This window comes from Coregonus lavaretus (genome assembly GCF_964263955.1).
Source record: "Coregonus lavaretus genome assembly, chromosome: 26".
Lineage (NCBI taxonomy): Eukaryota > Metazoa > Chordata > Actinopteri > Salmoniformes > Salmonidae > Coregonus > Coregonus lavaretus.
Genome location: NC_140013.1, coordinates 11,342,839 through 11,357,999, shown reverse-complemented (window position 1 = coordinate 11,357,999; position 15,161 = coordinate 11,342,839). Strand labels below are relative to the sequence as shown.

Below are 15,161 nucleotides of genomic sequence, written 5' to 3'. Positions count from 1 at the left end.
TTCAGAGACTCCTGCGTTGTCTTGGCGGTGTGCTTAGGGTCGTTGTCCTGTTGGAAGGTGAACCTTCGTCCCAGTTTGAGGTCCTGAGCACTCTGGAGCAGGTTTTCATCAAGGATCTTTCTGTACTCTGCTCCGTTCATCTTTCCCTCGATCCATTCCTCATGAAGCTGGTTGAGAGAATGCCAAGAGTGTGCAAAGCTGTCATAAAGGCAAAGGGTGGCTACTTTGAAGAATCTAAAATATAACATTTATTTTGATTTGTTTAACACATTTGTGGTTACTACATGATTCCATATGTGTTATTTAATAGTTTTGATGTCTTCACTATTATTCTACAATGTAGAAAATAGTAAAAATAAAGAAAAACCCTTGAATGAGTAAGTGTGTCTAAACTTTTGACTGGTCCTGTGTATTTTTTATATCAAATCAAATTGAATGTTATTTGTCACATGCGCCGAATACAACAGGTGTAGACCTTACAGTGAAATGCTTACTTACAAGCCCTTAACCAACAATGCACTTTTAAGAAAAATAAGTGTTAAGAAAAAAATAGATAAGTAAAAAATAGAGTAGCAGCAGCGTAAAAGAGGGGGGAGGGGGGCGACAATGCTGTTCAGGAGTCTTATGGCTTGGGGGTAGAAGCTGTTAAGAAGCCTTTTGGACCTAGACTTGGTGCTCCGGTAACGCTTGCAGAGAGAACAGTCTATGACTAGGGTGGCTGGAGTCTTTAACTATTTTTAGGGCCTTCCTCTGACACCGCCTGGTATAGAGGTCCTGGATGGCAGGAAGCTTGGCCCCAGTGATGTACTGGGCCGTACACACTACCCTCTGTAGTGCCTTGCGGTCGGAGGCTGAGCAGTTATGGCAGTGATGCAACCAGTCAGGATGCTCTCGATGGGGCAGCGGGTAGCTGTATAACTTTTTGAGGATCTGAGGACCCATGCCAAATCTTTTCAGTCTCCTGAGGGGGAATAGGCTTTGTTGTGCCCTCTTCACGACTGTCTTCGTGTGTTTGAACCATGATAGTTTGTTGGTGATGTGGACACCAAGGAACTTGAAGCTCCCAACCTGCTCCACTACAGCCCTGTCGATGAGAATGGGGGCGTGCTCGGTCCTCTTCTTTTTCCTGTAGTCCACAATCATCTGCTTTGTCTTGATCACGTTGAGAGAGATGATGTTATCCTGGCACCACACTGCCAGGTCTCTGACCTCCTCCCTATAGGCTGTCTCATCGTTGTCTGTGATCAGGCCTACCACTGTTGTGTCGTCGGCAAACTTAATGATGGTGTTGGAGTCGTGCCTGGCCATGCTGTCATAGGTGAACAGGGAGTACAGGAGGGGACTTGATCACGCACCCCTGAGGGCCCCCGTGTTGAGGATCAGTGTGGCAGATGTGTTGTTACCTACCCTTACCTCCTAGGGGCGGCCCGTCAGGCAGGAAGTCCATGATCCAGTTGCAGAGGGAGGTGTTTAGTCCCAGGGTCCTTAGCTTAGTGATGAGCTTTGAGGGCACTATGGTGTTGAACGCTGAGCTGTAGTCAATGCATTCTCACGTAGGTGTTCCTTTTGTCCAGGTTGGAAAGGGCAGTGTGGAGTGCAATAGAGATTGCATCATCTGTGGATCTGTTGGGGCAGTATGCAAATTGGAGTGCGTCTAGGGTTTCTGGGATAATGGTGTTGATGTGAGCCATGACCAGCCTTTCAAAGCACTTCATGGCTACAGAAGTGAGTGCTACGGGTCGGTAGTCATTTAGGCAGGTTACCTTAGTGTTCTTGATCACAGGGACTATGGTGGTCTGCTTGAAACATATTGGTATTACAGGCCCTGCGGCCTTGTGAATGTTGACCTTTTTAAAGATCTTACTCACATCGGCTACGGAGAGTGTGATCACACAGTCATCCGGAACAGCTGATGCTCTCATGCATGCTTCAGTGTTGCTTGCCTCGAAGCAAGCATGTCTGGTAGGCTCATGTCACTGGGTAACTTGCAGCTGTGCTTCCCTTTGTAGTCTGTAATAGTTTGCAAGCCCTGCCACATCCAACGAGCGTCAGAGCCGGTGTAGTACGATTCAATTTTAGTCCTGTATTGAGGCTTTGCCTGTTTGATGGTTAGTCGGAGGGCATAGCGGGATTCCTTATTAGCATCCGGGTTAGAGTCCCGCTCCTTGAAAGCGGCAGCTCTACCCTTTAGCTCAGTGCGGATGTTGCCTGTAATCCATGGTTTCTGGTTGGGGTATGCAGGTACGGTCACTGTGGGGACGACGTCATCGATGCACTTATTGATGAAGCCAGTGACTGACGTGGTGTACTCCACAATGCCATCGGAAGAATCCCTGAACATATTCTAGTCTGTGCTAGCAAAACAGTCCTGTAGTTTAGCATCTGTGTCATCTGACCACTTCTTATAATAACTATATTTGAAAACGATCCTTGCACAAAAATCAAGACTATAATAATTTCCACTACATGTATACAAATACTGTATATTATTAACTACGTTTGAAAGTACAGTATTTTGGGCATTTCTTTATGAGTGGAAGTTACCTACGTCAGATCCTTTCACAAGTTAAACATACATGCTTCAAAGACAATTCTGTGGCTGCTTCCTCTTTCGGCTGTCGAAACTGCTGGCTAGTAAAATTAACTAAACTCTCATCGTTGTCGGACAACTTAAAATGGGTAGTTGATACGATGATTAGATGAATACTAAATGTATCAATTTGTGAAGAATTGGGAATGGATAATCTGTATAAACTGCCAACGTTTCCTCCTGATCGTAGGTTTGCTAGGTAACGACGTTAGCTGCTAGCTATCCTTGTAGCCAGAGCCTTCTCTGCTTATAGTTAGAGCCTTCTCTGCTTGTAGCTAGCTAACGTTAGATCAGCTGGCTAACTCTGCTCTGCCAGCTACGGGAGAACATCAACTAGCTAATCCAGCTACTTGTCAGCACAGTTCATTGTAGCTAGCTACATACATTTGACAGTTCACGTTATCTAAAGACAATGGCGTCGTCATTTGTGATTGGAAACACATTTCGAGAAAGGGTAAGAGACTTGCTGGAGAAGTATGAGGCTTCAGTTCCAACAGAACTACAGAAAGAATTGGCGGATATTCTTCAACAGGAACAACCATCAACTCTGTCCTTCAGAACTGCAAGAAAACTTAATAAATGTCTGCAAGACAATGGTATCTATAAACACAGTTATATAACACATATCTTACATTTCATGAATTGAGTACTAGCATATGTGTGCTTTTCCTTCTTCTCAGGTCAACCTTTCTACCTTAATGAGTTGTTGGAGGACAGCTCATTGCACCTGCCTAAGGTTGAAACGCCACCCAGAGTAAGTGAGACCTCGTATGGTTATTTCTTCAGTCCCTTAATTTGATCTCCATCATGAGGACTACATTAAAGTGTAACAACCTCTTTGTGACAGAACCCTGTGCTTGTGGCTCGTCTGGAGCGAATCAAAGCCAAGTTGGCCAATGAAGAATACAACAGGATCACACGGAATGTAAACACTCAGGTGAATTGCACAGTGCACACTCAGCATGTAGCCTACTGTATGTGTTGGATTGACATATGGCAGCCAGCTTAAATATATGATAGTCTTTATTGTTTGGGTTGTGTTGTTGATTCATGCGAGTACTTCTCTGCCCCCCAGCAAATGAATCGTCGTGAAACACTGGCAGACTTTGGGAGAGAAGGTTGGTATGGGTTACAAACGTTTGCATGCAATCTGTCTCTAAGATTCTTACGATCCTCTTCATCTACCTTTTCCTCAACCCTCCCTCCTCTAATGTTGACGTGTGTATGGTCTGTCTGTAGTGCGCTCAGCCAAAGCTGCTGTTGTGACGGTCTTAAACTTCCTAGTGACAGTGGCGGCGACGTTCGCTTGCGCCTATCTCGGCAGTCAATACCTCTTCACAGAGACAACAGCGGTAAGAATCCATACAAAGATCCCTCACTTGTACAAGCTGGGCAAGTATAAACCCCTATTGCCTGACGAGATTAATCGTGTCACTTAAACCTAGATTGCATGATAAGCGATGATTAAGCTAGTACTGCATTGTGTTGTAAATTGACAAAAATATTGTTTGAAAATGTAATCACGAAGAAAGCTACATTTCAAAACACTTTAACCCTGTTTAAGAATCAGTATCTTTGTTGACATGTTTGCTTGTGTGTTTCAGAGAGTGATATCTGCAGTGATCGCTGCGTCCGTAGTCGGCCTGGCAGAGCTGTATGTTCTGGTACGAACCATGGAGGGAGCGCTAGGAGAACCATAGCACCAGTCAGTGTTCTTCTTATCAACAAAACACATTCCTGGAGAACAATGACCTTATCTGACTGATCAGTGGACTTCAAAACAGAAATCAAAGGGGTTGAGTGGAAGTTGATGTACAGCTTTGACATAACCACAAAACTATTGATACGAAAACAGATTAGTGTGAAGCTCTTGAATGTGACCCAGATGTAAAAGTTGTTTGTGCTTTACCATCGCTGCTCTATTATGATGAAGTTGACTCCATGTTTCCCAACTCATTTATTTACTAATGTGCACTAAACAAGTTGGGGTATTTAGCTATTTATTTACATTCATTTTGCTTTTATAGGGCCTGTTAAAATGCCCCCATTTTTATTTTTTCCTTCATAACATTTGTTTGATCATTTCCTACAAGGATGGAACAGGGATTATTTTCATACAATAGCTTATTCATACTGTACTTTACGCTCCTTCAGTGTGTCTGTGTAGTCAGTATTGTTTGTTTGTCTATTCACTCAAATTAGCGCCCATGTAATTACAACCTCTGAGATCAGTTTGGTTCAATGTAAAATATATATATATATATATATATATATATATATATATTATACAAACCCCCCTCTATGGTTATGATTGAAACCTTGAGTTGCTTCATAACAATTCTTGATAAATCCCTCTCTACCCTTACATTGACCTTATTAGCCCTGGTAATATTAGGGCTATTCCATGTTCTATTGGAAATAAAATTGATTAAGTTGTTTTTGTCCATTGTACCTGTCAATTTACATTAAATTGAGGCAAGTGGTAAACTTTGAGTAACAATTGTCTCGCATCAGAGTGAGTCCAGTTAACACATTTCACATTATGAAAGGCTTTCCACTTCTATTCATTTCAGTAGTAGCCTATACTTTGGCTAGAAAAACTCACAGGCGGTGTCCAGCCAGCTCTCTCGCTGCGCAGGGTTTCCCAAACTCGGTCCTGGCCCCCCCCCCCCCCCCCCCCCCCCCCCCCCCCCCCCCCCCCGGCTGAACTTTTTGGGTTTTGCCTTAGCTCTACACAGCTGATTCAAATAATCAAAGCTTGATGATGAGTTGGTGATTTCAATCAGCTGTGTAGCGCTAGGGCAAAAACCAAAACATGCTCCCAGGGGAGGCCCCAGGACCGAGTTTGGGAAACCATGTTCTAGCATACAGCTAGCTACCTGCTGCCAGATGTGGTAGACAGTATGGTGTTCGACTGCCGATCGGCACTAATATGTTTTGAGGTGAATTAGAGGGCAAGATGGATTTTACAGGCCAGAAACAAACAACCAATTACAGGTACCCTGGAAGCTATAGTACTTAAATCCCTTCCATGACGACACATATCTGTTTTCATGATTCAAAACAATTTTTATACGATATCTGACTATTTGGCTTGTGTTATCACTTTGCCCCCACCTATACTTTATCTCTGGACAATTTCCTTCCAGTCCTGTCCTTTCATATCGGTTGAAAGATTAAAGGATGTAACTACATCTGGAATACAAAAACGTATATCAAAGATCTGAGATTTGACACCCGGATTAAGGGTTTATTGAAAGATTATTTGGTATTAAAGATGATTATGATATTCAGAGATCACTGTCCCGCAGGCCAAGGCGAACTGTCATAGTGCTCTTGTCATATCTTGACTGTATTACTCACATGTAATACTTAACTGGAGACCTTAAACCCAGCTAGAATTAAAGAGCTGGTAAGCTGATAGACCCTGAGCTTCAGTTTTAATTTGTTTCTTATTATTCTTTTTTTCCTCTATCCATCCCATAGATATGGGGGAAAAAATATTTTTTATTTGTAAAATACTTATTTCTGTCGTGGTATCTTGCCACAAGGAATCATTTTAAGCAGGATATTTTGAAAGATAATACTCCCGGAAACATTAAACATTGAATCAAATCTGCCTAGAATGAACAACAGACCTAAAAGATCTATGATAGCTGATTCTATGTCAGGTAGAATACAAATACCTCAGTAAACAATTATTGTATGTAACTTTACAGTATGTTATGCATATCGGTCCTCTTGTACTCATAGCATAAAGCTGCTTGCCCATCAAAGACCCTACAAAATAATACTATGAGAGGGTTATCCTATAGGTAACCCCATCTCTGTAACAATATATTATTATTTTACTGTTTTAAAAAGGTATTAAACTTCTAATCAATCATTACTATGGTGAAGTAAATCAATTTATTCCTCTTTGGATGAAGTAAACATACATATTACGATTATTCACAAGCTAATGAAAGATAAGATCCACACATTTAACAACAAAAGAAAAACAGAAAGAAAATGTTACAATTGGTCACAAATTCTGCCAATATGGAGAGACAGACAACACACATACAGTGCCTTCAGAAAGTATTCACACCCCTTGACCTTTTCCACATTTTGTTGTGTTACAGCCTGAATTTAAAATGGATTAAATTGAGATGTGTCATTGGCCTACACACAATACCCCATAAAGTCAAAGTGGAATTATGTTTATAGAAATTTGTACAAATTAATACAAAATGTAAAGCTGAAATGTCTTGAGTCAATAAGTATTTAACCCCTTTGTTATGGCAAGCCTAAATAAGTTCAGGAGTAAAAATGTGCTTAACAAGTCACAATAAGTTGCATGGCCAATAATAGGGTTTAACATGATTTTTGAATGACTACCTCATCTCTGTACCCCACACACAATTATCTGTAAGGTCCCTCAGTCGAGCAGTGAATTTCAAGCATAGATTCAACCACAAAGACCAGGGAGGTTGTCCAATGCCTTGAAAAGAAGGGTACCTATTGGTAGATGGGCAAAAAAGAAGAAGAAGCAGACACTGAATATTCGTTTGAGCATGGTGAAGTTATTAATTACACTTTCGATGGTGTATCAACAGGTGTATCAGTTACTACAAAGATACAGGCATCCTTCCTAACTCAGTTGCTGGAGAGGAAAGAAACTGCTCAGGGATTTCACCATGAGGCCAATGGTGACTTTAAAACAGTTACAGAGTTTAATGGCTGTGATAGGAGAAAACTGATGATGGATCAACAACATTGTAGTTAGTCCACAATACTAACCTAAATGACAGAGTGAAAAGAAGGAAGCCAGTACATAATACAAATATTCCAAAACATGCATTTGTTTGCAATAAGGCACTAAAGTAAAATTGCAAAAAATGTGGCAAAGAAATGTACTTTATGTCCTGAATACAAAGTGTTATGTTTGGGGCAAATCCAACATAACACATCAGTGAGTTCCACTCTTCATATTTTGAAGCATGGTGGTGGCTTCATCATGTTATGGGTATGCTTGTCATCGGCAAGGACTAGGGAGTTTTTCAGGATAAAAATAAACAGGCAAAATCCTAAAGGAAAACCTGGTTCAGTCTGCTTTCCAACAGACCTCGGGAGACAAATTCACCTTTCAGCAGGAGAAGGCCGAATGTACACTGGAGTTGCTTACCAAGACAACATTGAATGTTCCGGAGTAGCCTAATTACAGTTTTGACTTAAATCGTCTTGAAAATCTATGGCAAGACTTGAAAATGGCTGTCTAGCAATGATCAACAACCAACTTAATAGAGTTTGAACAATTTTCAAAAGAATATGTGCAAATATTATACAATCCAGGTGTGCAAATCTCATAGAGACTTACCCAGAAAGACTCACAGCTGTAATCACTGCCAAATGTGAGTCTATCATACAGTATATTGACTCAGGGGTGTGAATACTTACAGTTGAAGTCGGAAGTTTACATACACTTAGGTTGGAGTCATTAAAACTTTTTTTTTTCTACCACTTCACAAATTTCTTGTTAACAAACTATAGTTTTGGCAAGTCGGTTAGGACATCTACTTTGTGCATGAAATAAGTACTTTTTCCAACAATTGTTTACAGACAGATTATTTCACTTATAATTCACTGTATCACAATTCCAGTGGGTCAGAAGTTGACATACACTAAGTTGACTGTGCCTTTAAACAGCTTGGAAAATTCCAGAAAATGATTTCATGGCTTTAGAAGCTTCTGATAGGCTAATTGACATCATTTGAGTCAAGTACAGTGGGGAAAAAAAGTATTTAGTCAGCCACCAATTGTGCAAGTTCTCCCACTTAAAAAGATGAGAGAGGCCTGTAATTTTCATCATAGGTACACGTCAACTATGACAGACAAATTGAGAATTTTTTTCTCCAGAAAATCACATTGTAAGATTTTTAATGAATTTATTTGCAAATTATGGTGGAAAATAAGTATTTGGTCACCTACAAACAAGCAAGATTTCTGGCTCTCACAGACCTGTAACTTCTTCTTTAAGAGGCTCCTCTGTCCTCCACTCGTTACCTGTATTAATGGCACCTGTTTGAACATGTTATCAGTATAAAAGACACCTGTCCACAACCTCAAACAGTCACACTCCAAACTCCACTATGGCCAAGACCAAAGAGCCGTCAAAGGACACCAGAAACAAAATTGTAGACCTGCACCAGGCTGTGAAGACTGAATCTGCAATAGGTAAGCAGCTTGGTTTGAAGAAATCAACTGTGGGAGCAATTATTAGGAAATGGAAGACATACAAGACCACTGATAATCTCTAATCTCCACACAAGGTCTCACCCCGTGGGGTCAAAATGATCACAAGAACGGTGAGCAAAAATCCCAGAACCACACAGGGGGACCTAGTGAATGACCTGCAGAGAGCTGGGACCAAAGTAACAAAGCCTACCATCAGTAACACACTACGCCGCCAGGGACTCAAATCCTGCAGTGCCAGACGTGTCCCCCTGCTTAAGCCAGTACATGTCCAAGCCCGTCTGAAGTTTGCTAGAGTGCATTTGGATGATCCAGAAGAGGATTGGGAGAATGTCATATGGTCAGATGAAACCAAAATATAACTTTTTGGTATAAACTCAACTCGTCGTGTTTGGAGGACAAAGAATGCTGAGTTGCATCCAAAGAACACCATACCTACTGTGAAGCATGGGGGTGGAAACATCATGCTTTGGGGCTGTTTTTCTGCAAAGGGACCAGGACGACTGATCCGTGTAAAGGAAAGAATGAATGGGGCCATGTATCGTGAGATTTTGAGTGAAAACCTCCTTCCATCAGCAAGGGCATTGAAGATGAAACGTGGCTGGGTCTTTCAGCATGACAATGATCCCAAACACACCGCCCGGGCAACGAAGGAGTGGCTTCATAAGAAGCATTTCAAGGTCTTGGAGTGGCCTAGCCAGTCTCCAGATCTCAACCCCATAGAAAATCTTTGGAGGGAGTTGAAAGTCTGTGTTGCCCAGCGACAGCCCCAAAACATCACTGCTCTAGAGGAGATCTGCATGGAGGAATGGGCCAAAATACCAGCAAACAGTGTGTGAAAACCTTGTGAAGACTTACAGAAAACGTTTGACCTGTGTCATTGCCAACAAAGGGTATATAACAAAGTATTGAGAAACTTTTGTTATTGACCAAATACTTATTTTCCACCATAATTTGCAAATAAATTAATTAAAAATCCTACAATGTGATTTTCTGGATTTCTTTTTCTCATTTTGTCTGTCATAGTTGACGTGTACCTATGATGAAAATTACAGGACTCTCTCATCTTTTTAAGTGGGAGAACTTGCACAATTGGTGGCTGACTAAATACTTTTTTTCCCCACTGTATCTATATCCACAGTAAAACAAGTCCTATATCGACATAACCTGAAAGGTCGCTCAGCAAGGAAGAAGCCACTGCTCCAAAACCGCCATAAAAAAGCCAGACTACGGTTTGCAACTGCACATGGGGACAAAGATCTTACTTTTTGAGAAATGTCCTCTGGTCTGATGAAACAAAAATAGAACTGTTTGACCATAATGACCATTGTTATGTTTGGAAGAAAAAGGGGGTGCTTGCAAGCTGAAGAACACCATCCCAACCGTGAAGCACGGGGTGGCAGCATCATGCTGTGGGGGTGCTTTGCTGCAGGAGGGACTGGTGCACTTCACAAAATAGACGCCATCATGAGGAAGGAAAATTATGTGGATATATTGAAGCAACATCTCAAGACATCAGTCAGGAAGTTAAAGCTTGGTCGCAAATGGGTCTTCCAAATGGACAATGACCCCAAGCATACTTGCAAAGTTGTGGCAAAATGGCTTAAGGACAACAAAGTCAAGGTATTGGAGTGGCCATCACAAAGCCCTGACCTCAATCCTATAGAACATTTGTGGGCAGAACTGAAAAAGTGTGTGCGAGCAAGGAGGCCTACAAACCTGACTCAGTTACACCAGCTCTGTCAGGAGGAATGGGCCAAAATTCACCCAACTTATTGTGGGAAGGGAAGCATGTGGAAGGCTACCTGAAACGTTTGACCCAAGTTAAACAATTTAAAGGTAATGCTACCAAATACTAATTGAGTGTATGTAAACTTCTGACCCACTGGGAATGTGATTAAATAAATAAAAGCTGAAATAAATCATTCTCTCTAGTATTATTCTGACATTTCACATTCTTAAAATAAAATGGTGATCCTAACTGACCTAAGACAGGGAATTTTTACTAGGATTAAATGTCAGGAATTGTGAAAAACTGAGTTTAAATGTATTTGGCTAAGGTGTATGTAACCTTCCGACTTCAATTGTATGTAAATGTATTATTTCTGTATTTCATTTTCAATAAAATTGCTAAAATGTCTAAAAACATGTGTTCACTTTGTCATTATGGGGTATTTAATAATAATAAATAATATAATATGCCATTTAGCAGACGCTTTTATCCAAAGCGACTTACAGTCATGCGTGCATACATTTTTGTGTATGGGTGGTCCCAGGGATCGAACCCACTACCTTGGCGTTACAAGCGCCATGCTCTACCAGCTGAGCTACAGAGGACCACTTAATCCATTTTGAAGTCAGGCTTTAACACAACAAAATGTGGAAAGTCAAGGTGTGTGAATACTTTCTAAAGGCACTGTATTGGGCAAGCGCAAGCGGTCCCTAGTGGTCCCACATCTATTTGTGTTGTCTTGCCGACTCCTGGCAAGACAGCACAACCAGAGCTGGGACCACCAGGCTTTGGTAAGCAGGGGCAGGACATTAGAACTCCAGGAAGTTGGTGACAATAGCAGCATTATAGATCAGGTCTGAGATGTATCCGATGGAGGTCTGGGGGCCCACCTGAGGATGATGGCCCTGTCCTTGAGTCACATCCCAGTACATCTGCTGTGGATGGGAGGGGACAACCTGGTCCACTGAGGTTTGATGACCATATCTGGCCTGTGAGCCTGCTAGAGTCTGTGGCGGAAAGTTTCTATACCCTGAGGTGCCCACGCAGGTCTGGTTGAACCCATCCCGATATGACAGTGAGGAATGTGCTTGTCTTCCAATGGGTGCAGTGGTAGTAGCAAGAGATCCCAGGTGAGATCGGCGGTCTTCCTCCCACAGTAGGGATTCTGCTAGGTTTGGGGAGACGAGTGTAGGCTGATGAGTCACAGGGTTGCTGTAGAGATGGATCCAGTCGGAGTAGAACTGCTGACCATCATCACACTGAATCTGGTCTGGTCGGAACATCTCCCCCATTGTGGTTGGGGTGAAGGAGGGACCAGGGGATGGGACCATTGGGCGAAGTTGGCATGTTGCACCTCTTCCAAAAGTAGTCTTAGTTGATTTGGTGAGTCTTCCACTCTTGATGCTTCTTGCCCGTCTGTTTTGGAACCACATCTGTGAACAATGAGTAGAGTCAGGTAAATATGTTGTTGTAGCCTAAATGCATAGATACAGTTGAAGTCGGAAGGTTACATACACCTTAGCCAAATACATTTAAACTCAGTTTTTCACAATTCCTGACATTTAATCCTAGTAAAAATGCCCTGTCTTAGGTCAGTTAGGATCACCACTTTATTTTAAGAATGTGAAATGTCAAAATAATAGTAGAGAGAATGATTTATTTCAGCTTTTATTTCTTTCATCACATTCCCAGTGGGTCAGAAGTTTACATACACTCAATTAGTATTTGGTAGCATTGCCTTTAAATTGTTTAACTTGGGTCAAACATTTTGGGTAGCCTTCTACAAGCTTCCCACAATAAGTTGGGTAAATTTAGGCCCATTCCTCCTGACAGAGCTGGTGTAACTGAGTCAGGTTTGTAGGCCTCCTTGCTCGCACACGTTTTTTCAGTTCTGCCCACAAATGTTCTATAGGATTGAGGTCAGGGCTTTGTGATGTCCACTCCAATACCTTGACTTTGTTGTCCTTAAGCCATTTTGCCACAACTTTGCAAGTATGCTTGGGGTCATTGTCCATTTGGAAGACCCATTTGCGACCAAGCTTTAACTTCCTGACTGATGTCTTGAGATGTTGCTTCAATATATCCACATAATTTTCCTTCCTCATGATGCCATCTATTTTGTGAAGTGCACCAGTCCCTCCTGCAGCAAAGCACCCCCACAGCATGACGCTGTGCTTCACGGTTGGGATGGTGTTATTCGGCTTGCAAGCACCCCCTTTTTCCTCCAAACATAACAATGGTCATTATGGCCAAACAGTTCTATTTTTGTTTCATTAGACCAGAGGACATTTCTCCAAAAAGTACGATCGTTGTCCCCATGTGCAGTTGCAAACCGTAGTCTGGCTTTTTTATGGCGGTTTTGGAGCAGTGGCTGCTTCCTTGCTGAGCAGCCTTTCAGGTTATGTCGATATAGGACTCGTTTTACTGTAGATATAGATACTTTTGTACCTGTTTCCTCCAGCATCTTCACAAGGTCCTTTGCTGTTGTTATGGGATTGATTTGCACTTTTCGCATGAAATCTCTAGGAAACAAAACGCGTCTCCTTCCTGAGCAGTATGACGGCTGTGTGGTCCCATGATGGTTGTATTTGCGTACTATTGTTTGTACAGATTAACATGGTACCTTCAGGCATTTGGAAATTGCTCCCAAGGATGAACCAGACTTGTGGAGGTCTACAATATTTTCTGAGGTCTTGGCTGATTTCTTTTGATTTTCCCATGATGTCAAGCAAAGAGGCACTGAGTTTGAAGGTAGGCCTTGAAATACATCCACAGGTACACCTCCAATTGACTCAAATGATGTCAATTAGCCTATCAGAAGCTTCTAAAGCCATGAAATCATTTTCTGGAATTTTCCAAGCTGTTTAAAGGCACAGTCAACTTAGTGTTTGTAAACTTCTGACCCACTGGAATTGTGATCCAGTGAATTATAAGTGAAATAATCTGTCTGTAAACAATTGTTGGAAAAATTACTTTTGTCATGCACAAAGTAGATGTCCTAACCGACTTGCCAAAACTAGCTATAGTTTGTTAACAAGACGTTTGTGGAGTGCTTGAAATACGAGTTTTAATGACTCCAACCTAAGTGTATGTAAACTTCCGACTTCAACTATATATACAGAAAGTGTAAATAACGAACTTTTAGTTATTATCACTACACAAACCTGTATCTTGCTTTCAGGTAGATGCGTTTGTGCAGCCAAGCGTTCACGGAGAGTGATGTCTGGGTACGGCATCAGAGCGAAAGCTTGTTCCAACTCAGACAATTGCGCGCGGCTGAAGATGGTTCTTTTGCGCTTCCTTTGGCCCTCTTTAAACCCACGTCTCTCAGGTTCAGGTGATGAAAGTCCATTGTCATTCCTCACATCTAAACAACAACAAAAACTAAATGTTTGAGAATCATAATCATCATATGGTTCATAGATTATTATTTAAGTAGCCTAAAATACCGGTATTGCGTTAGAAAATTATTAAAGACAATCGAGGAATTACCGTACCGTATGTTTCGACAATCGAGGAATTACCAAAACGAAAACCGTACCGTATGTTTTCGTTTTGTTTTCATCTGCATTTCTGTTTATGTCAATGGATATCTTTCTATATATTATAACCTTATGGTTTTGTTTGTTTCTTTGTGCGCTATTTATTTTCGGCGAAATCTAGACAGAATATTGACAATTGAATTAATAAATGCTATTCATAATAAAATCATCCTAAAGGAAACTATAAAAGTCAATAAACAAATATAACTGTCACTATTGTAACATCTTTTTTTTACTTTGATGGTAAGCTTTTACGCATAGGCCTACAGCCTGAACATTTGAAAACTATTTACATAGCCTACCTTTACATTGATCTTGGTCTCCAAAAAGTGCAGTAAAATTCATCTCTTTATGTAGCTGGTCCCTTTTATAATCCCATACCGCCCACAGTCCACCCCAAATTAATCTGGGCACGTTCAGGTGTTATAGGCCTATAGTGGTGCCCAGTGCCCACCTCTCTAATTCTGAATTGCTGATGGTGACGTTGCCACGAATTGACAAGAAACAGATGAAAGCAGGAATGGTGTTTAAACCCGCTGTTTCCGCTGTCGCTATTGTCTGACTCTCCCTTCGTCAAACGGTCAGATCTCGTCCCGGGGTAATCGACTGCAAAGAGGAACCCCGTGGAGATTGGAGCGCAGGGCAGGCAGACCTTGTTGGACGCACAGAACAGTCAATCTACATAGGCCTACTGTATCCTACCACGTTCACTGCGAGAGTCATATTTGTTATTCATCAATTTGCTGTCCTGTCATTTGACATATGCCTACAAAAAATGAATTGCCATTTTAGGCTGTCCTTCACCAAATTGATTTGTTGAGTTGGGCCTATAAAAGCTTACTTGCTTTCTCTCTATTCATTACAATATTTAGATTTTTTTTTTTTTCGGGGCGATAAGGATGAATGAAAAGTAAACTATAGCCCAACTATTATCTTATGCAGGAAAAAGCCTAGCAACTTCAAAAGCTTGTTTCACACGTTCTCTTCCTGTGTATTGAAGTCAATTAGCCTAGTGATCGATTTCCATTCCATTGAACACCCGTTCAACTTCTGAGAGAAGCTC

The 15,161-nt window shown here is 41.4% G+C and overlaps 2 protein-coding genes across 2 annotated transcripts; one reads left to right on the top strand and one right to left on the bottom strand.

The window, feature by feature from the left end:
- Positions 1-2,595: 2,595 nt before the first annotated feature.
- Positions 2,596-5,083, top strand: LOC311101311 (transmembrane protein 199-like). The gene is made up of 6 exons (XM_084142437.1): positions 2,596-3,186; positions 3,271-3,344; positions 3,438-3,527; positions 3,666-3,708; positions 3,830-3,942; positions 4,195-5,083. Exons 1-6 carry the CDS (start codon positions 3,003-3,005, stop codon positions 4,288-4,290), a joined length of 600 nt encoding a protein of 199 aa, XP_083998563.1. The 5' UTR covers positions 2,596-3,002; the 3' UTR covers positions 4,291-5,083.
- Positions 5,084-11,365: 6,282 nt separating this feature from the next.
- LOC311101513 (homeobox protein SEBOX-like) lies at positions 11,366-14,821 on the bottom strand (the record flags this gene model as incomplete). The annotated part of the gene is made up of 3 exons (XM_084142659.1): positions 11,366-11,989; positions 13,721-13,923; positions 14,791-14,821. 3 exons carry the CDS (start codon positions 14,819-14,821, stop codon positions 11,366-11,368), a joined length of 858 nt encoding a protein of 285 aa, XP_083998785.1.
- Positions 14,822-15,161: the final 340 nt, after the last annotated feature.

What these genes read in the sequence shown, in the direction of transcription:
- LOC311101311 (XM_084142437.1), top strand. Translation starts at nt 3,003, where the DNA reads ATGGCGTCGTCATTTGTGATTGGAAACACATTTCGAGAAAGGGTAAGA. An exon ending in GGCAGACTTTGGGAGAGAAG is followed by an intron (nt 3,709 to 3,829) that starts GTTGGTATGGGT and finishes GTCTGTCTGTAG; the next exon opens with TGCGCTCAGCCAAAGCTGCT. An exon ending in TCTTCACAGAGACAACAGCG is followed by an intron (nt 3,943 to 4,194) that starts GTAAGAATCCAT and finishes TGTGTGTTTCAG; the next exon opens with AGAGTGATATCTGCAGTGAT.